Consider the following 21,456-nt stretch of genomic DNA (forward strand, 5'->3'; position numbering starts at 1 on the left):
GAGACCACAGATAAATTTACAAAGGAAAAACTGCACAAGCAAGACAGAAATGCATAATGACACAAAATGATTTACAACATTATGAATATATAAAGTTAAGATGTGTCAAGACTAGCTCTTATTAGTGAAGCACAACTGATGTAATGGTGAAGGAATACTAGATAGAATGTCCCAAAACAAAAGTAGAGACAGGAGCAATCAAACCGGTCATTCTGTGGTTGATTGATTATATGAATGCATTCCACGCAATTCGCTCATTAAGTCCCCTCAGTTGTACTGTATTGAGGCATAGTATCCACTGCGCTTCTAATTTTAATAATGCTGCTCCTCTATCTCCTCCTCTCTTCAATGGTGGTATGTGATCGATAATTTTGTATCGTAGTGATACTAGTTGATGTTCCATCTGTTTGAAATGTCGGGCCACCGGTTGGTCCAAATCCTTCCCGGCCAGAGCTGCACGTATAGAGGATCTATGAAGTGCCATTCTCTCTTTGAACGTGCAGGTAGTCATCCACACGTAGTAGAGACCACACGGACAGTATATAATGTAGACAACGTACTGAGAGTTGCAACTCAGTACATGTCTTATGTTATAGACTTTGCCTGTATGCGGATGCTTGAATGCATCACCAGTTTGCAAGTAACCACAAGTGACACACGACGGGCACTTGTAGCACCCCATTTTTTTTTACCATAGAAAATATAGCAGGTTTAGGGGCATAATTTGTGATGTCTGTTTGTACCAAAAAATCACATCGATTTTTGCCTCTGCGGTAACATGCCATGGGTCATTTATTATCAAAAATGGGCAGTTCTGAATCACTGGCCACTATCGGCCAAAGTGCTTTAGTAGCATGAGGGACCACTGTACTTGAAGTGGTAAATGACGTCGTCCAGGGGATACGATGAATGTATGTGGAGCGATCTTTAGATGTCATTAAGACATTTCTATCCAAGGATAATACCTTATCTTTGGAAATTAGCAGTTCTTGTAATTTTTATCCCGTTTCTGAATTTAGTCACAACTTCATCCAATTTTACTGATAATTCATCTCTGTTGCTTGTAATCCGAGCTATCCGTACCATCTGGGAAAATGCTAGTCCCTTTTTCAAGGATGGTGGGTGGTGGCTACCTGATTCCAACAGGGTATTCCTATCCATCGGTTTTTGGAACACTGAAGTAGAGATGACATCATGATTAATATGTACCATAACATCTAGAAAATTAACACTTTCTCGGCTCCACCGATATGTTAATTTAATAGAGGATGATGTCTCATTGATGTGTAGCATAAGAGATTCAAAGTTATCAGTGCCTCCCGACCATAAGATGAATAAGTCGTCTATATATCTCGTGTATAAGACAATGTGTTGCTTGATTACCTCTGATGTAAAAAAGAGATCCTGTTCCTGCTGGAACATGAAGACATCAGCGTACGATGGGGCCACATCAGACCCCATCGCACACCCTGAGAGCTGTATAGTATGCTCCATCAAATAAAAAATTATTTCTAGTTAAAGTAAGATGAAGAGACAAAAATAAATTCACGTCCAAGTTTAACGGAGTGGTCAAATTGCCTAAAAAATGTTCGATAGCTGCTAGACCCATATCATGTGGTATCGATGTGTACAAGCTTTGAACATCCAATATACAAAGTATGACATGGTCCTGTACTTGACTTATGTTACTCAAAAGATGTAAAAATGATGTAGTGTCTTTCAAACACGTGGGTTGTCTCATTATGTGAGGTTGAATGATGGATCCACGGGCTGAGATTATAGGCCTTCATGGAGGGTGAACAAGGTCCTTGTGGATCTTCGGGACTGTATACAGTATCGTAGTGATAGGATGTTGTAGATTCAGTGCATCATATGTTTTTTGAGAAATCAATTTGCGGTCCAGAGCATCCATAAGTACATTATTAAGTTCTTGATGAAATTGGATTTGGATCTTTTGGCATAAAATGGGTCTAGAGGATCACTCGTTCTATCTTTACTTGGTGTTGGAAATCTTCCATTAATCTTAATTTACGGCTTTTTCTATGAAGATCTACTTGCCAATTAAACTCATTATGACTCTGGGTGGGTACAAAGGAAAGACCCTTATTTAGGACACGTTCTTCATTCAGTCACAGTAAGTGCACGTGAGGACAGGTTATATACTAGTTTTTCTTTTTGGTGGGTGGCTTTGTATATCATCTCATTTTCCCCACTGCGTCTTGTACGCCTTGTTTTAAACCTCATGTAGACATCAGATAGTTACTTTTATTGGTGATTGTTTCTCTTTATGTTGGTGTTTTCTTTGGATTTCCTTTTTTCTTGTAATTTGGTTATGTATTGTTTAACACTTTTTTGACACTTTCGGTGATATGTTTTACTATTGCTTCACAGACTCTAATCCGTATAAGCGCTTTGGGTTGGCATGGCAACCTCCAAAGGTGAACAGCGGTGACATCATACAGACAGGCCGCTCCCCCTCTGTCATCGTGGACATGGAAATGGAGTTCATTCACCAGTCACTTTCAGTCGGTGGAGATATAAGGTAAGATATATTTTGTATTTGCTTTTTATGTATACCTGAAGACGGGGCGCTAGCCGCTCCGAAACGTCGCTGTTGTCAATAAATTTTCTACATTCAAGTCCTGGAGTGCAGTGTGGTGTAGTATGTACTTTATGGTATCTACACCCATGTTATTTGAATTTGCAAACACTTGCACCTGGGCAGCTGACTTTAATTACAGTGAGAGTGCCGGACCTTCACTACTATATATATATATATATATATATATATATATAGTGCACAGAGATTTAGGTGGCACTCAGGCAGTAAACAGAAATAAAGACACAATGGCTCCGCGCGAGTCACAGTCAACATTTCAATTTACCATCCGAATTTTCATCATCCCTGATGAAAATTCTGATAAGGAATTGAAACGTTGACTGTGACTAGAGGAGGCTCCTTGTCTTTATTTCTGTCTACTGCCTGAGTGCCGCCTATATATCTGTGTACTTTTAATCAGTCTGATTCTCCTAAACCCCCACAAGTGGACTGTTACCTGCTACCATATCAAAAGATAAGTGTTTACTACTATTTTTATTTTTTATTGTTACTTTGTTTTTGTGCTATATGTATGGTCCTAATTGAAGTATTTACGGAGATTCTTTCTCCTTTCCCGGTCTGAGGCCTCCTATTTGATTGTTAAGAAGCCAGACTAGTATTGATTGTGACCTGAAGCACTAAGGAGTATATGCACTGACTAATGCATATTCTGGTATGCAGTTATTTGTATGTCCAGTGGTGTTTCTAATTATTCTTAAAAATACTACTCTATATATATTTTCTTGATGGGCAAAAAATTGTAAGCCCAAATTCAAGGTCCTCACGTAGGTGTGTTCCTTGGAAACCTGGAAATTGATATTGATCCAAATAACCTGGCCATTGAAGTACTGCCTGACCACCAGATAAGCTTTTATTTGATTAATTTTTGGTATGCACATTACTTATTCATTTGAGCACAGATTCATTTGTTTCTAAACTAGTACACTATTAGGCGCACGTTTTCATTATTATTTTTCAGCATATATATATATATATATATATATATATTGTGACAAGGTCACTGGCATCATAGTGGAAGGCAGGTATATTTGCCCTAGATTCCTGACCTATGTCTTTTGAAACCTCAGGAAAGTGTTTGTGTTAGGAGTTTTTTGGGTTTAGCTTCACAGGAGGCTAATTAGGGTTTTCAGCTGTGTGGCTGTTTTTAGTGCTGTGAGGCTGATCATTACAGAGAGACATGGAAAGGACAGCCTTTCGTGTTTCTGTGAGAGAATCAGCTTGATGAAAAGCAGGTAAACTAAACCTGGAAAAACCTTCTTATACTTTGTTTATTAGTGAGCTAGGATCACTTCTGTATAGCTAGTGCCAGACGGCAAGGTGTTTATTTCTGTTTATTTTGTTTGTATTGCCTAATAAAACTGGCGGAGGCCAGTTGCACCAGACCAGTGGACTTTGTGTGATTTCTCAGTTGCTGCGCAGTGCCATCTACCCCAGGAGATTTTACCAGTTCCCCGACCTTGCTACAATATATACACACACACACACACTAGCTGATGTACCCAGTTCCTCCCGGGTAGACCTTAGATATTTACTGTTCCCATTTCCATCTCACCAGTAACAATAATCCTTAAACCCTATAGTAATGCATCACTGCTATAGTAAGCCATAACCCTCCCTCACCTGTGTACTAACACATTCCACTCCCTCACCTCTGTAGTAACACATTTCCCTCCCTTGCTCGTGTTGTAACACATTCAACATTACCCTCCCTCACCTGTGTAGAAATACAATCCCTCCCTCATGGGATGTAGTCAGGAAGCCGACGGTCTAAATCCCGACCACCGGCTTCCCGACTTTTTAATCTCGGCAAGGTACTAATGACAGGTGTCGAAATCCCGACGCCTGTCATTAGACCTATGTCATGGAAGGAATATACTCCCCAATTTTCATGTTTCTAGGTCCAGGCGTTGATGAGTCAGTCAGGACATCTGATTTTATAAATATACATAAGTGACTTACAAACTTGAAGATGACACAGGCGGCCAACAAGGACACAAATGGACACTAAGTGACACTGTAGTACCCAGTAATGAGGTTCTGGGCTCCAGTGTGCGACAGATAAAATCATAAAAAATTAGGGGGGTAAAAAATCTTTACACAGAATCAATTTACTTCTTCTAGAAACTAACACAATAAAAAAATAAATTACAAAGCAAGAGAAAAGACTTTACCCCTACAAGCATTGGATGTTGTAATACTGTTTGTACAGCATTCTTCAGCCAATTCAACATCACCTGAGCAGACACACCCACACTTCATGTTTTTTTCTCTTCTGCTGACCTAGTGTAACCTCGTTCATAGTTGCTAAACCTCTTGCTACAAAATATCTAGAACACTGGTAATTGCTAACATGAAAACACAATCACTTGTGCTCTATTTTTGTGCATGTTAAACATAAAAATACAGTAAACATGCAAGTATTCTGTTTTACAAGTGGGTTCTTTCTATATTTCATGGATTCTTTAAGGTTCAAGTATTGCTACGTGCAACACATGCAGTATAGTCCTTCTATTAAAGCTTATCTAGGAACTGTCTACTTTATGATACTGGCAACTCCCAATTGGCTTCTTCTCCATAGAAAAGGGCAAATCACAATCACTAATGACAGAGCTGGTTTTAGATACTGTAGCACCATCACACAGGGGGGAATTAAATTCAATGTGATATTGAATAGCCCTGGCAGGGAGCTCCCGAAGCTATTCAATTCAACGCAATGTTTGGTCAGTCTAAAGGATTTCTTTTTGCACGCTTCAGGGGATGCGAGGAGAAAAGTGTCGGCTGCGCGACTGTTTGCCAACTTAGGGCCTGATTCAGAGCCACGTGCTGTTTGCGCTCACTCTGAATCAGGGCGGGGATTTTTTATTTAACTTTTTTCTCCTGCCCGCTCGCTGAGCTGTGGGTGCTGATTGTGGGAATAAAAATGTAATTGCTCACTGCTCTTTAACAGTGTTATAACCATGTGAGAGACAATAGTCACATAAATTAATTGTCCCCCTGATGTCAAGCTCTGTTCATGCCAGCACTACTGACCAGTGCATCAATGATATAAAGATAAGAGATTGATAACCAGCAGACCAACAGCACTGGGAGCTGGTATTACTGTGGAAGTGGATTACTGTAGGAAGCAGAGCGCGGTGAGCAGCCATCAGGCCATTGCACCCAGGAGAGAGGGACTGTCTCTCAGGATACGGCGGGAAGTCACGTCTTCCTGTTGCCAAACCACGCCGGGCGTCCCCCCATCCCAGTGATTTCCCCCTTGGCTGACGCTGACGCTGTTGCTGCTGCTGCGGAGAAGGTGTGTGTGGTGTGTCCTCTACGTCATATGGGCAGTCCGCAGCTGATTGGCTGCCGGCGCCTCACCAGACACTCATGTTGTTTTCGGTCAGGGCAGCTGCAGCCCCCCCTCCTCCGTCTGACTCACAGGGGGCGGAGGGAGGGGGCAACGGAGGACAGACAGCGGCGGGGGCGGGAGCCAGCCGCAACCGCACGTACATAGTACGGCGCAGAGCTCGGAGCCGGCAGAGGAGGATACACCGGGGTGGATAAAAGGGCGAAAGTTTATCAAGTGCTAACAGCTCACTGCATCCGCCAGAAACCCCAGAGTGTACAGCGCTGCTGCAGGGTGAGAGGGGCATACGATGGGCACCAAGAGGGGCAGCGGCTGTGTTGTAAGGGTATGAGATTGGATGGGCACGGTTTGGCATATGGGTGGCACGTGTAACTCCATTGCTTTAGTGAGGTGAGCACTAGGTGGCTTGCTGGCAGACAGTGGCATAACTCTGGTTGGCATGAATCTCAGTAGTGTAACTGTGCCACATAGAGCCTAGCTGAGCAGCCTCGGGTAGTGATTGGCATGCGCTGGGCACATGCTGTATGTTCCCTATGTGCTGTGCAGGAATGTTATGATATGGGTACCACATTTTTGCAGCTGGGTCATGTCATGGAGAACAACAAGTGCTATGCAAGCTGGCACTGTCTGTAAGCTGGCATTGGCTTTAAGAGGGCAGAGAAGCATCAGAGGTTGGATATGGATTCTGTAGTAGAGGTACATGTTATAGTTGGGTACCCAAAGCTTGTGTTTTTTTTGGATGGGATAATGTTCAGTATGTTTCACCCATTACATCCTCATACAATTGGAATGGTTGCTGGCAAAGGGGGATCCCTGCTGCAAATTGCACTAGTTGATAAACAAATTAGCAGCATGTTAATGCTAATTATTTGTAAGTAGTGTCTCTAGCAGCAGTAAGATGTGTATCGCCAGTAAGGAATAGCCTTTGATGCTGTACAGTAGGATAGTATTTTTCTCAATGGACAGTTGTGGTTTATTGACATCTGGAGCAATTGAATGGTGTGATGCTGATAATGGAAGTCATTGATTGCTGCACAATAGCTGAATGACATTATGTAGTGGAGGAGTGTGGTATTACCTGTCCAACTGTGCATCACGTTTTCTGCTACCTGTGACATGAGCTGCTTTAAAAAGGCCATTTATGAATTTGACACTGAGTGACTGAGACTTACAGGTATAAAAGTCTTAGTTAATGATCAATGGCATAAATTCTCAGATTTACAAGCCTGCAGTCAGTTGCTGACTCTTCTCAATGACAGGATATTTGCTATTTTATAAGACAAGCTCTGCCTAAATCAGTGTTATTGGAGAAAGATGAGAGCTTGCTGATTGTATTTATAAAATAATAATAATAGTTTGCATTTGTGGAAAACAATAATAAAAATTTTTTTTTACCATATTAATATTCGTCTCCCTTTTTTATTTTTCTCTTCAGTTCACTCTTATTAAACAAATGCCCAGGCTCGAGGAGCACTGCTGGAGTTGCTCTTGCACCAGACAGATAGACAAGAAGGGCACAAATATAAGCACTTGGCTAACACAGAGAGCTGGAGCAGCCATGTCCTCACTAAACTCCCATATCAGCTTAGCCTACAGCACCTTAGCCAGCAGCCAGGGCCGCAGCCTGATCCGGAGAAGCCTGGTTCTCTTTGCTGTTGGTGCTTTTCTTGCCTTGGTGCTTAATCTTCTACAGATCCAGAGGAATGTGACCCTGTTTCCGGAAGAGGTCATTGCTACCATCTTTTCCTCTGCTTGGTGGGTCCCACCTTGTTGTGGCACAGCAGCTGGTAAGTACCATAAGTCCATCACTGGCCTACCATAGACCTCTGAAGCCATGTGCTAGCAATGCTTTATTTGGACTAATCTTCCAGGCAATCTGGGGCAACCTGTATATAAAGATTTGTTGAAGTCCATGCATTCCCTGCTAGCCAGTTTGTTTGGTTGGACTTCTCCTGTATCTAAGGCAGCCTGTTGTAGAACTACAAGTCCCAGTATGACCTAATAGAATGCTGAGATTTGTAGTATTATTGTGGTCTTCCTGCAATGCACTGACTTATGGTGATGATCTAGTGGAAAGCGATTCATCAAGTTATGGTTAGCTGAAGTTAACTGTAAAGTGAAGCCAAGTGATAACTTGTTGTCCTAGCAATCTCTCTGATGCAATGAATCTATAATTTCTGTTTACTGAGTGTATAGAGCTTCATACAGAATGTGTAACAAGGAATAGAATATGCCCAAGTATGTTGGAACCTTATAGTAGGCTTTTATACCAAACGTTTCAGGAGATTCATAACTGAAGTGTGATCATAAAGTAAAAGATTCACAACCTGCTTACTTAAAGCTTAAACTTAGAGCTGCTCCGTCCCTTCCTTGGGCTTATACTAGAATCCACAATACAATATATAACAACAAACGGTCTTTCGGTTTGTTGTTATACGAAGTGTGATCATGTTGGAAGATATTTTTCCCATGTACATATAGCAAACTTCATATCAGGCTTGTGTTGATAATTTTGGACTCTACTTGTTTCAATTTTGTGCCTTTGCCAAGTTGGAAACTATACCATTAATTTTCTAGGAATTTTTTATGTAATGCCGGCAGCTGTTTAGCCGCCTGATCCAATACCGACAACGCAGGCCGGCGGGGCGAAATACTGTAACCGAACCCTCCTTTAGGGGTGCCTAAACCTAACCTCCCCTCCTCACACCCTAGATCTAACCCTCCCGGGGGGTGCCTTTCCGACGCGCACCATTTTGCAGTAAATAATCTCCCTCCCCTAGTGCCTAACCCAACCCTTCCTCTAGCCTAACCTTCCCTAGCCCTGAGTACCCCCGGGGGCCCCTAAACCTAACCCCCCCCCATCCCGGGCTAAGTGTTATACTTACCTGCCAGAGGGCAATCGGGATGGCAGGGTCGCTTTTGGGATTAAGATAGGCGTCGGCATTTCGGCGCCTATCTTAAATGCCTTGTCGGGCAGGAGGAGTCGGAATTTAGACCAGCTACATCGCGTCCGCCGGTCTATTAACTACATCCCAATTTTATAATTCTATCTTAAAACACATTATCAAACCAGTTTTAAAAGCTAATTAATTAAATATAGTTTGTATTAACTAGAAAGCATGTCAAACGCCAGTTACTATGTACCCTAATACCATTGAAGGGTATTACAGGCAGACTAATTTGCTGTCTGGTAAATAGCAAAAATAATGTGATCTATCTCAAGTCCTATCAGTGTATAGGAACTTTATCATATGCATTATATTTGTAAATGTTAGTTGAAGTTTGTTTATATAGGGCAGCTTGCATTTTACTTTTTAGTGGTCCTTTTTAAGTATTCAGAAAAGTATCTGATAACCGTGGGTGCATTCTTAATCACAAACCTGACTGGGTATATGTTTTAATGCCCAGCTAGCTCTATTACCTGTAGTGCATATATTAAATGATGCTTCAGTCCTATTCACTGCTACAATTCATGCAATAATAAAATAGTCAAGTACAGAGATGTTATATTTTTACGATACTTTGTTCAATGCGTTCTGTCTGGATTATGACCAATCCTGGATGAAGATCATGTCTTTCTGTACAACCATTAGGCAAGACAGCCTATATCAGGATTAGAACAGTTTCTTTTCATTGCAGACGCCTGCCTGGCATACTCTGGATATCACAGGAAATGTTGTAGGCTGTTTGTTTTCTCATTGGCCACCTCCTAAACTGGTGAGGCGTCTGCCTAAGAGCTCATTGGCTTTCACATGTAACATGCCACTGCTTGAGAAACGAAAATAAGGAAGTGATCAGGAGAAATATCTGTCTGCCAACCATATGTGTGTCAGCAATTCCGAAAGCAAGAAAGGCTGTCAGAAACATGACTCCCAAATTATATATAATCTACAGTTTAAACCTATGAAGGTCCAGTTTTAATACATGTATTAACGTAAATATTGTTGATAATTTCTTACAGGGATGAATGTTTACTGGGTTTTTTTTTTTTTTTGGGGGGGGGGGGGTTTAAGCAGTCATGGAGAACAGAAATGATTAAAAGAATTCTAGTCTATTAAAAGAGAAACTGACAAGTGTTCTGCAGTTATATACTTTCAGTGCAACTTAATTGTGTTGACTTTCTACCTAGCACCTATTAAGCTATAGTTGTTTTTAAATATGGGGTCTGATTCAGAGTTGGGAGCAAAGCAAAAAAAAAAAAAAAAATCAAGTAACTTTGCACCTGAAAACCCCAATTTTTTTTTTTTTTTGCATGCATGGTACATACTGATTTTTTTTTGCATATAGGGCCTGATTCAGACCCGGACGCTATTTGCGGCCGCTCGCTCTCAAAAAGGGGCCGGATATTTAAATTGAACGCTCGCTCTTTGCAGTGTGAGGACACCTCTGTCTGTGCGAGCGTCCGCTAAATGCGCTCGCTATTTTTTTCAAGACGCCCCTTTGCCGTTCACAAATCACGTCATCTCCTGTTTTTATTAGATTAATCGGGAACATCGAACGGCATCTGAACTGCTCGCAGCGCTTGAGGTAGGAATTACTTCCCGTAATCACTGCGAGCAGTTCAGGCTAAAAGACAACCAAGTGCCGTGATCGATGACGCTCCTTTGCTAATCAAGCACTCCCATTAAACGCCTTTTTGACTGTTGGGCACGCCTGCGTTCGCACAACCACTCCCCCGTTTTCAAGCACCTTCCCCTGTTACCACCCACAAACGGCACATTCTGTCACTCAAAATAGCAGCCCCTCTGTGTCTTACGAGCGCACGATTTCCGACTGCAATGACTGGTTTGCGCACGCGCATTGCGAACCATACACATGCGCAGTTGTGTGACCATCGCTCAGAGCGAGCATGCGGACGCTTACGAGCGGGTCTGAATCAGGCCCATAGTCCACAGATGTAAACTTTATTTTTCTCTGCAATTTGGATTTGAGTTTGGACACGTTTGATTTGAAATCTGTCTGCACGTTTTAGATCTGCTCTGCCTGCAGTGCCACATGGTTTTGCCAAGGTGCAAAGTTGATCCCTTTTTCTTTCTTTTTTTTTTGTTTGTTTGTTTGTTTTGCCCCAACCCTGAATAGGCCCCATAATGTTTTACTTTTATATGTATTTCCTGAAATGGTTAAATTGCTTAGTTCTTCTTTTATTTTACTATTATCATATTTGTTAACCACATAGTATTGTTCAGGCTTACTAAAGCTGAAAGTTGCATTGCTTAGTTTTACTTTCTTTTCAAAAGGTCATGGTGTGATTTTACTTTCTTCAAAGCAGTGACCTTTAAGCTTTGTACACACCTATACAATCACACTTTCAATGCAGTATCACGCCAGACTTCACTCCCTTTCGGAAGTCCGACCACAGTGCCGATACGCGCACACGTACTCCTGTACAATCTTACATGCGACCTTCAAACTCTGTCTGACCAAAATATGGGAAGTTTAAGTATGCATGCCCACAAAGGCCACCCTGCTGCTGGAGGGTGCAAGAACTGGCGTAAGAATGGTCAGAGGTGTGTACACAACACACTTGATATGGCACCATTTAGTCGGAGAAATATTAAGCCGCACATAAGATGCGACCTTCAATTGGGGCAATTTTCTTCCGACAAAACATGATTGAAGGTGCACACACACTCTTGCGATATTGAATGAAGGGGGTCGAAATCGAAAGAATAACCAAACGATTGTGTAGGTGTGTACCCAACTTTACTTTTGTGTTCCTGTTATGACTGCACATATGCCATTTGCTTTTCTCCTCTGGGTCTATTTATTAACGTAAATTGCCCCATAAAGTCCTGCAGAAACTGTAGTCTTTTTGTATGATTTTAGTAATGGGCAGTTTATTTAATGCAGGCGATATCTGAGATATCTGCTGCTGTAGGCAATCTATAACGCAGGATACCGCAGCCCCCATTACACACAATGGGGACTGCAGTCTGAAGAAATGTTTACATAGCTCTCTAGTAACCATTTATCGCACAGGTGAACAAGCAGAGCCTGAAATAAAGTGACCACATAAACCATCGCTTTACATTTCAGCCTCTGCCAATGATGGGCTCTCTCAAAGCAAATTCTATATATTTTTCTATGCACAGCTCCTTCTTTTTGATAACCCCTGGTGTTTCATTATTGCAGCAACAATATACCCTTTAAAAAAAAATTTAGATTTTCTTTAGATGGGTAAAAGTATTTAATATGACCTATCCACTTGGACTGGGAAAACTTCCCTTTTGCCTGCACATTCTTCCCTGCAACAAAGTGAGCATGTGCAGACGTGCAAAGGGTCACATGTCATCCAGCCCACAGGGGAGAGAGAACCACAAGCGTCTAATTGGCATCATCCCTAATGCAGAAGACCTAAGATAAACAGGAGAATGGCTTTGCAGCTGTTTTCCATTAGAATAGTGTCTTTGTGTTAATGGCTTCACATTGCAACGTTACTATATAATGTTAAAATGATTTCAAACCAAGAAATACTACTACGTATTGATAAAATAAGTATTCATAAATAAAATGTATGATATATATGTTACTTAAAGAGTTATGCAAACTGTTGTAAAATAGCGATTCGGCTGCCTTCTTTGGAAACCAGCTACGTTTAGCGCCAGAATATATTTGTGCACAGATTTATATTTTTGCCCAAAAAACATGTCAGCTGTGATAACTTTCTTTACACGTGGGCTGCTCCATATGGTTTTAGTGAGTACTGTAAACGTTATTTACAGAGACTGTACTAAATATATACTTCTTTTTTTTTTTTTTCCCACAGCTGTTGTTGGCCTTCTTTATCCCTGCATTGACAGTCATCTTGGAGAACCACACAAATTCAAGAGAGAATGGGCCAGCGTCATGAGATGCATAGCTGTTTTTGTCGGCATTAACCATGCTAGTGCTGTATCCTTCAAAGCTAAAAGCTTTTCACAAGCCCTAACTGCACCTGTTTGCTATTGTAGATGACATACGACCCGGGAAATTTCCTCCACAGACCCGGGTTTTTGGTCGAGACCCCCCTCTTTCACACTACAGCTTCTACCCTGGAAATTCCCCGGTAGATCCCTTGCAGACACAAGCCGGGTTTTTCAGATTACCTGCCTCTCCTCTGCCCCTCCTAGCCTATCCTCTCTCCAGCTGCCGCTGATGATATCATCAGACAGCCGGCCAATCACAATGCAGCCATTTTATTTATTTTATTATTAAATTATTTTATTACCTATTTACCCTGGTGGTCCAGCGGTAGTGCGGGCGGCCCAGCCGCTCCCTGTGGCAGAGACCCGCCGGCGGGTGTACCCGGCATCCGGCTGGGGTTCTGTGCCTGAGGACCCGGCCAAGGTCACTGACTCGGTCTACAGCTACTACAGCCACCGGCGATGGGGGTGGTGAGCGGCAGCACTGAGGACGCTCTGCGCTGCCCACTCAATGTAACAGCTGCTTGGTGCAGCCCAGGAGTAAATTCCCGGGTAGCACCATTCAGATATGCACAGTGTAATTTCCCGGGACTTAATTTCCTGGTCAATTGGAGGGTCGGCTACCCAGGAATGTGTTCCTGGGTAGGTACCTTTCAGACATACACAAGATCCTGGGAATTTGGCTGAGGCAGGCCAAATTCCCAGGAATCTCAGTATGTCTGAAAGGGGTATAAATTAAATATTCAACATTTTATATGGAACATATGCTGCACTCTGAGACTGGGAGCTCGGGGTATTTATGAAAAGTGGTGCAAAGATAACTGCAATTTATAGCAACCACTCAGATCCTGTCCACTTCACCAGTAAATTAGGCCAGGTGGGTGCTGTATAACAAGAAGCGCAATGTATAACACCTTGCCCCCTTCTGCACCATGGCACAATTCAGGGCATTGAGCGGTGGGTGCGTGGCCTGCTGGTATAATTAGTCTGAAAGTATTTTATCAGTGAGTATATAAATACAGTAAATGCCAAAGCCAGCGTTATGACACCAAAAATTATCCATTTTGTTTTACTTTCTCTTTATGAGCACGGAGAAATACATAAGCGTCTGTACACACTTTAATTCCAGTTTAGTGTTGTTGAATTCATGTTTAAAAACCAAATGCATCTTCATTTGCTCTCCTCAAAGCTGCAGTGTTGAAGTTTATATTTGTGTTAAATGTTTAGGACGCCTGCTAAGTCATTCTCCTTTGACTCTTGGATTAAATATATATTATGGAGACGTTTCTCAAGAGCGGGGAGTAGACAGGAAATGTCTTAAAAATAAATAAATATCCCCATTTTAGTCGTAAACTGTGATTCAGTTTAGGAAACATGTGATCTGTAATGTATGTATGTTTCCAACTGCTAAAGTTGTCTTTTTTAATATTGACTTTGTATATTCCTTAACTTTAAATTCCAACAGAAACTGGATTTCGCAAATAATGTCCAACTTTCCCTCACTCTGGCAGCCTTGTCTCTGGGTCTGTGGTGGACCTTTGACCGTTCTCGTAGTGGTCTGGGGCTTGGAATTACAATCGCATTTCTTGCAACACTCATAACACAGTTCCTTGTCTACAATGGAGTGTACCAGTAAGTAATATGTCTATATTGCACTAAAACAATACTATTTAAAATTAAATATATTGTGATCTCTGCTGGTTTACTGTGATAAACTATGTTTTAGGGCAAGATATTTAATTACCCATTGATTTAAGGTCTAAAGCATACAATTTATACAAGAGCCTAGAGACAGATCGTTTACACCCATCATGGGAAGGATTCAAGTGCTGATACTAATGATGATGGCTGCGTCTGTGGAAGCAGAAAACTGTCCAGTGCGGCCTTTCGTTTAAAAAGACAGATGCCGCTTTATGTTCGACTCTAAATTAGGCCTAGTGTATTTAGCCGGCACTCCTTGGCTTTACCAGTGCCTGCTGCTAGCTAACCGAACAATGTACATAAATAAAGGGCCAGCACACGCTGAAAAGTTGAGCAATCTTCTGCGGTTGATCTGACATTTTTTGGGGCTCTTGGGACACACCGCTGCCCTTACAGCTCCCGGAGCATCAGGATGCTCTGGGCATTGCTGTAATCACCGGCGATTGTGGCCCCGTCCCGTGTGATATCACATGGAGGGAGCGTGGCCTGCACCTTGCCCGTGTATAATGTTATATATATCAAAATGGCCCTCGGCAGAAAAACTGTTCCCCACCACTGCACTAAATGATCATTTTAAGGATTTGGGTAAGAGCGGCCTCTGCTGGTAACAATAAATTCCTTTCGCTACTTTTTGTTACTGTCGACTGGAAGCTATAGTGTGAGAACTTTTGCTTGCACACTGCTGGGTCACTCGTTTTTAAATCAAATGCAGTTTGCGTAATTTTATTTGCGTAACATTTTTTTTTTGCTTTGTTTATTTCAGGTACACCTCTCCAGACTTCCTGTACATTCGTTCCTGGCTGCCTTGCATATTCTTCTCTGGGGGTGTAACTGTTGGAAACATAGGTCGACAGCTAGCAATGGTAAGTTATTGAGGCAATTTATTATAATAAACCAAAGTGTTTATTTAACAAACTCTTGATGACCAAATGTATATGTTCATAACCCTACTGCATGTTATGTTTTTGTGTTTGTGTAACGGAGTTAACTGCTTTAGACATACTAAATTTCTCCTTTTGGGTTTCTTCTGCTAGCAAATTGATATTAATACATGTATATCATTTAAGAGCAGTATACATGTTAAAACTCAGACTATGGGCCATATTCAATTAGAGGCGAAAAGTCCGTTATCGACGATAATTTATCGCCAATGACGTCATTTTTGCCAGTTTCACTTATCCCCATATTCAAAGACTTTGGCAGGTGCGAAAAGTCTTTGTAAAAAAAAAAAGGGGGGATCAGTTGTCACCACTGCATAGGTGGCGAAAAAACGCAGAATTGGGGTTTGGGGGTGTAGAATTAAAAAAAAAAAAAAAAGTAGCCTGCAGCCTTTAGAATGTCCCCTTAAAGTAATCTGTGTCATAAAATATAAAAAAATTAGCATAGGACACCCCAAAAAAGTGGTTTCAGTTTGGGGACGATTAAAAAAAACTTGGAGGACAAATTTGAAAACTAGCAAAATTGACTCAGGGGTGTCCCCAAGTATGCAGCAGGTGTTTTCTAGAATGCAGGTGGTTGCGGAAGGTAGATTTTTGAACAATTAAACAAAAATGACTTTAAGGACTTAAAAATATGCTTGCACACATTTTCATGTACCCCAAATTTGATGGGACGGGTTAGATTTTTTTTGGGGGGGGGGGGGAAATAAGTGCTATTCCTCACCACTTCTTCAAAGCCGCATTTATGCACCTGCCGTGGCTGTTTAAAGACCCCAATTACCTTCAATAGGCCAAATCGGGGGTACCCATAGTGAGCCCCTATGTCAGACCATCTTCTAGGGGGTGACAGGCTGATTTGCTCAAAAGTGAGAGGACTTTTCGATACTTACCTTTCCGCCGGGTCCCGTTTACGCTGGTTCCTAATTGTATACGGGGATAAGCGGGCACACGCCCCATACTTTATCCCAGGAAAAAACGGCGATGATGGCGAAAAGTCACTTTTCGCCTCAAATTGTATATGCCCCAAAGACGGAAACTTTTCCACGGTTATTTTAACCCCTATTGGTGAAACCCAGTAAAGTTATTACAATAATTGTGATGGAGATATAGGGCTTAAAAACACATACTTTTTTTTTTTTTTCTATTCATTCTTTATCCAGTGGAGTCTGTCTTGAGTCCACTCTATTACCAGCACACATATTGATTCAGTGTAAGATGGATAGGACAGCACCTGACTTACCAACCACTGTTCCAAAAGACATTGGTTTTGTCAATGCTGACATGCAGGGAATATCTGAGCTCAATGGGTTTCCACGAAGATTTTCAAAGAACTTTTTGAGTATTATGTATAGCGTACTGTTGCCCTGAACCATTAAAAGCTGAGCTCTGAAACTGGGATATAATCACAAAGCAAAAGAGTTGGGTAGAGTGGTGCTTGTCAAAAAGCAGCTGTTAAAAGGAGGGTGTGAATCTCCTTGATACAAACAAAAAGAGAAAATAAATAGATAACAGCGCTAGTGAAGGGCTTAGAGTGTCTAGATTGTGGGGTTTGAGAAATGAATCCTATATCTATAAAATTATTGCTATATATCAATAATTTTATAGATCTAGGGTTAATTTCTCAAACCCCACAATCTAGACACTCTAAGCCCTTCACTAGCGCTGTTATCTATTTTCTCTGTATATGGGGTGCTGCACATGGTTGCTATATTAAGCGGACTTAGATTTTGCGTATATTGCAAAGGATCATCTGCCTTTGGCGTACGTTTACCTACAGCTTGTGGGAAGGGGTGGAAACCCATCTTAAGATTTCATACGCAGTGATCCCACCTGCAGTCTCGCATTATACCAATTGCTTGTTCTTTAAATAGTGGCATTAACTTCATATACACTTAGATGTGTCAGTAATTGGTGTATTGTTTGTTTTTTCCTATAATTGTAAATAATCCTCATTGTTGCCTCCTGCTGAAATGAGAAGCTGTAGTGGAAACCTATTCACTGACCAGGTCCCGCTAATGTTCAAAATATGTGTAACTTTAGTTGTACAGCCAAATCTTTATCACTTAACTGCTTGGAAAATATAATGACACGCAATATGGTTTTCCTTCCTTTACAGGGGCCCACGGAGAAACCACATGGAGACTAGATGCTTCAGCATGTTATCCATGTACAAGGAGAAGAATTACACTGATGTTGGAAAAGCTTGCACTATGTTACTGAGTAACAACATGCAAACATGTAAAAATGGAAAGCTATTGCTTCATTACGTGATTAGTACATTTTATGGCGTGCAGAAATTTGTCACGGCTCCATGGATTGCTACATCAGACTATTACTTTTTGGTGGAACACAGATAGGAGGAGAAATATTCACCCTGTAAAGCGTTTGCTCTGCCATGATTGCTGCAGGTTTTGTTTATCTGTCAGTATAGGGGTAGGATCTTAAATGTTATCTGCATGGTGTAACAAGCTGTTAGCCAGCTTCAAGTACCAGTATTACGATTTCATTATAAGAAGAGGACTGTCCATTATGAGCTGTGCAGCAACCATATCCTGTGGAAGGTGCTTAAAAGCAAAAAGGATGCAGTGATATTGAATAGCTGCGTATTATTTATCTGAAATGGAAAATAAGGCTGTGGGGGGAAGAAAAAAAGGTTAGAGATAAATTGACACTAGCCTTTAGAAAACTGGTTTGTGACCTATATTTTGGCTGCAAATCTGTTTGAGGAATCACTCAAACCTGTGATACAGATTCTATATCTGATAAATTATATAATGTCACCTAGTGTAAATTGTGAGATTGTGACCACATAGGTGTTTATTACAGATATGTCAGGTCTGTAGTCAATATATAATCACGGTAGGGATCACTAATACTCAAGCTTTCCTAATGAACAATGATCTGATGACGTCCCAAATCACAGGGATCAATCCTATTAGGGTCGAAGGGGGCAAATAGCCGTTGGAATGGCATAGAAACGCCGGCAACGGCACCGCAATTCGCCCCCCTTGCGTCCTGATCTCACCCCGGGCTTGCATATTTTTAGTGAAATGTGCAAGTCCGGAGGTACTGCAAGTGCAGCATAGAGCCACACTTACTCGTTGTGAGGGACTCACACCTCATTGGATTGACCACAATATGTCTAAAGATATTGTTTAAAGAAATGTATAGAAAGATTAGAATCAGTTTCTCTCTTTCCCTCCCTCTTTCTCATTTTAAATGCGCCGTAATATGCTTACACTCCATCTAGGATTTGGAAAAGAGAACATAGTTTATAGAAATAAGCTTACACTACTTATGGGTCAGGCCTATGTGGCTCTTGGCTGACCTGCTAATATGAATTAAATAGCAACCAAAATACAATTACTGACATAAGATCTGTACCGGTACACAGATCTTACAACTCTTGAAGACATTTTGCGTGTACAGAATTCTTGGTTGCGCTTGCTGTTAATATAAAGGCCCAGCTAGAACAACGAGTAAACATTTCTGCAAAAGAAAAGGAAAAAGCAATGTGATAAATAGTTGGTGTTAGACAACATTAAGTTGTTGCCCCTAATACTCCTTACAAGTGTCCGTTAAGTTAAACAGCCAGACAGATAATACACACCAGTTTTCTGCTCCCTGAAAGGTATATTCTTCTTATGCCAGCAGTGGAGACCTCCTATATTGTTTTTTTTTGTCCACACAGCCTTATTAATATTTGCAGTCTGTGATTGCCTTGTAAAGAGAAAAGTGCATTTGTCACTTCATTAAACGTGTCGTTTTGAATATTCTTTAGTATTTGTGAGCACAATGTATTCATTGCAATCATTCAATTACGTTTACTTAAATTTTAGTCTGATTACTAGCAAACATTTAAAATAAGTGCAATGTGTTTAAACCTAACTTAAAGGGAATCTATCACCTATTTATTTTTCTGCATCTTAATGTTTGGTAGTGTAGCAGATATGCACCAGGTGTGCAGTTTTACTGTCCTTGAAAATTCTCTACATAGGATAGCATTGTTAAAGGTGCAGCCATGTCTTAAAACTATGATTTAAAAAACTTGTTCCCAGAAGAAATTGCAATAAAATTTCCATTTTTAGATGTGTGAGAATTGACCTTTAGGCGAAACAAAAGAATCGCTACAGTAAGATAGCAGGCACCAAGTTATGATAGTTTAAAGTACTACAATAAATGTTGCTGTGCCTTTGTAATAATCTTTTATTACACCTCCAAAGCTTTAGTGATGGTGGTCTACAATGGCTTAAGAAGTTCTAAACCTTAAATAAATCATTGTCACCATATAATTTAAGGTCATTTTAGGTCCAAGGAATCTTTTGCCCTTAAACAAAATGTCAGATAAATAAGAACTAAGGCATTTTGTGTGTATAGGTTATTATTCTCCTTATCATGGTGGCTTTCCCTTTTTAAAATTATAAGAAGCATATATTGTAATTCTTATTATCAAAAACTACTGGTTGATTTTTCTGGGCAATGTTACTATATTATTATTATTCTGCAGAATGGTATATTAGTATTATTGAAGATGTTCATACTTGTCGTTCAAGTTCTTGGCGAACACAACTTAACTGTCTAATTGCTAGCAAATGTCTATATAGAATAGAAATAAATTTTAGGCCTTCCATGTTATTGGCCAATAGTTACATGCAAAACAACATCTTTTACACTGCATGTTTTATCTGACAGGTGAGATCAGCTTTGATGTTCGGTTATCGGATTTTCTTTTCATTCTGTCATTTGCTGGCAATTAAAAATCTCAACCGTTTATTTGTTTGACAGGTTTGCTCTGTTGGTTCTTGAAACACAAATTAGCAATAATATCTTTAATAGAAAAAAAATCTTATTGTTGCATTCATTGTGTTGTATCTAGAAATACTCCATTTATTGTTTAAAATGTTAATGTATTTTCTGTGAAGTTGCCTTTTACATATTTTACTTTATGAAAGGAAATCTTGCATTTGGTTTAAATTCTTGCTGCAAGTTTGATGTAAATCCTTTATTATTTTACTTGCCAACAAACTTTAGTCTTTGTTACCTTTTGCAGAAAAACTCTTTATTTTCTTCTTATAAACAGTATTTCATATTCCTTTTATATAACATACACCCTATATAATAAACAACCAGGTACCCTCAGTGGCTTAATTGAGATTGTCTTGGATGACCACCAACTGCAGAAGGCAACAAAGAATTCTAGTTTTTGAAATACCTAAGGTGTTTAACTACTGTGTAATTCTGAAAGTCCTTAAGTGTGTAAAATATGCACATGACCAGTCTGTTAAAGATCTATTGACCTGTAGCCAATCTAGTGTTTTTCCTGCATTATATTAAAATTGTCTACACTATATTTGATTTAAAAGTAACTTATGTTGCCAATACTTGTAGCAAGTTTATGAATCAAAGTCAGCCAAGTTGAAAAAGTAAATGAAAATAATTGCACTATGTTGTATTTCCAAAAAAAAAAGAAAATAAAGAAAAATATAGGAATACTGTACATATTACCAGATCATTATGTGTAGGATTTCTGTGGTATGCTTTATAGATGTATATAACTTTTTTATTAAAGGTTGTGGATTATTTGATTTTGCGTCTTTTTTTTTTTCTTGTTTTACACACACTTGGGCTTTATAAACACAACAATGGGGCTGATTCTGATTTGAGAGCAAAGCATAAAAATAAAGTATCTTTGTATCTTGAACAAACCGTGTTGCAATGCAAGGGGTACGAATAAATTAAATTTTTATGCATGCAGGGTAAATACTGACTGCTTGTGCATGTAGTTTGGGCACGCCCCTCCCGAATCTACATCTCTCTCGCATTATAAATCTGCCCCACCTGCATTGCTGCATGGTTTTGCCCAGGTGCAAAGTTTCTTGCTCTTTTTTTTGCTTTGCTTCCAACCCCAATATGTTTTTTGTTATTGGGAGATAGGCAGAGCCCAAA

The 21,456-nt window shown here is 40.4% G+C and overlaps 1 protein-coding gene across 1 annotated transcript; it reads left to right on the forward strand.

The window, feature by feature from the left end:
• The first annotated feature begins 6,050 nt into the window (after window positions 1-6,050).
• On the forward strand, window positions 6,051-21,096 carry INSIG1 (insulin induced gene 1). Its single transcript, XM_088450363.1, has 6 exons — window positions 6,051-6,242; window positions 7,405-7,756; window positions 12,736-12,860; window positions 14,337-14,503; window positions 15,336-15,435; window positions 17,627-21,096. The coding sequence occupies exons 2-6, from the start codon at window positions 7,423-7,425 to the stop codon at window positions 17,654-17,656; spliced, it is 756 nt and encodes a 251-aa protein (XP_088306489.1). The 5' UTR covers window positions 6,051-6,242; window positions 7,405-7,422; the 3' UTR covers window positions 17,657-21,096.
• Window positions 21,097-21,456: the final 360 nt, after the last annotated feature.

The sequence above is a fragment of the Taudactylus pleione genome, unplaced genomic scaffold, assembly GCF_031769625.1.
Source record: "Taudactylus pleione unplaced genomic scaffold, aTauple2 ptg000517l, whole genome shotgun sequence".
Classification (NCBI taxonomy): Eukaryota; Metazoa; Chordata; class Amphibia; order Anura; family Myobatrachidae; genus Taudactylus; species Taudactylus pleione.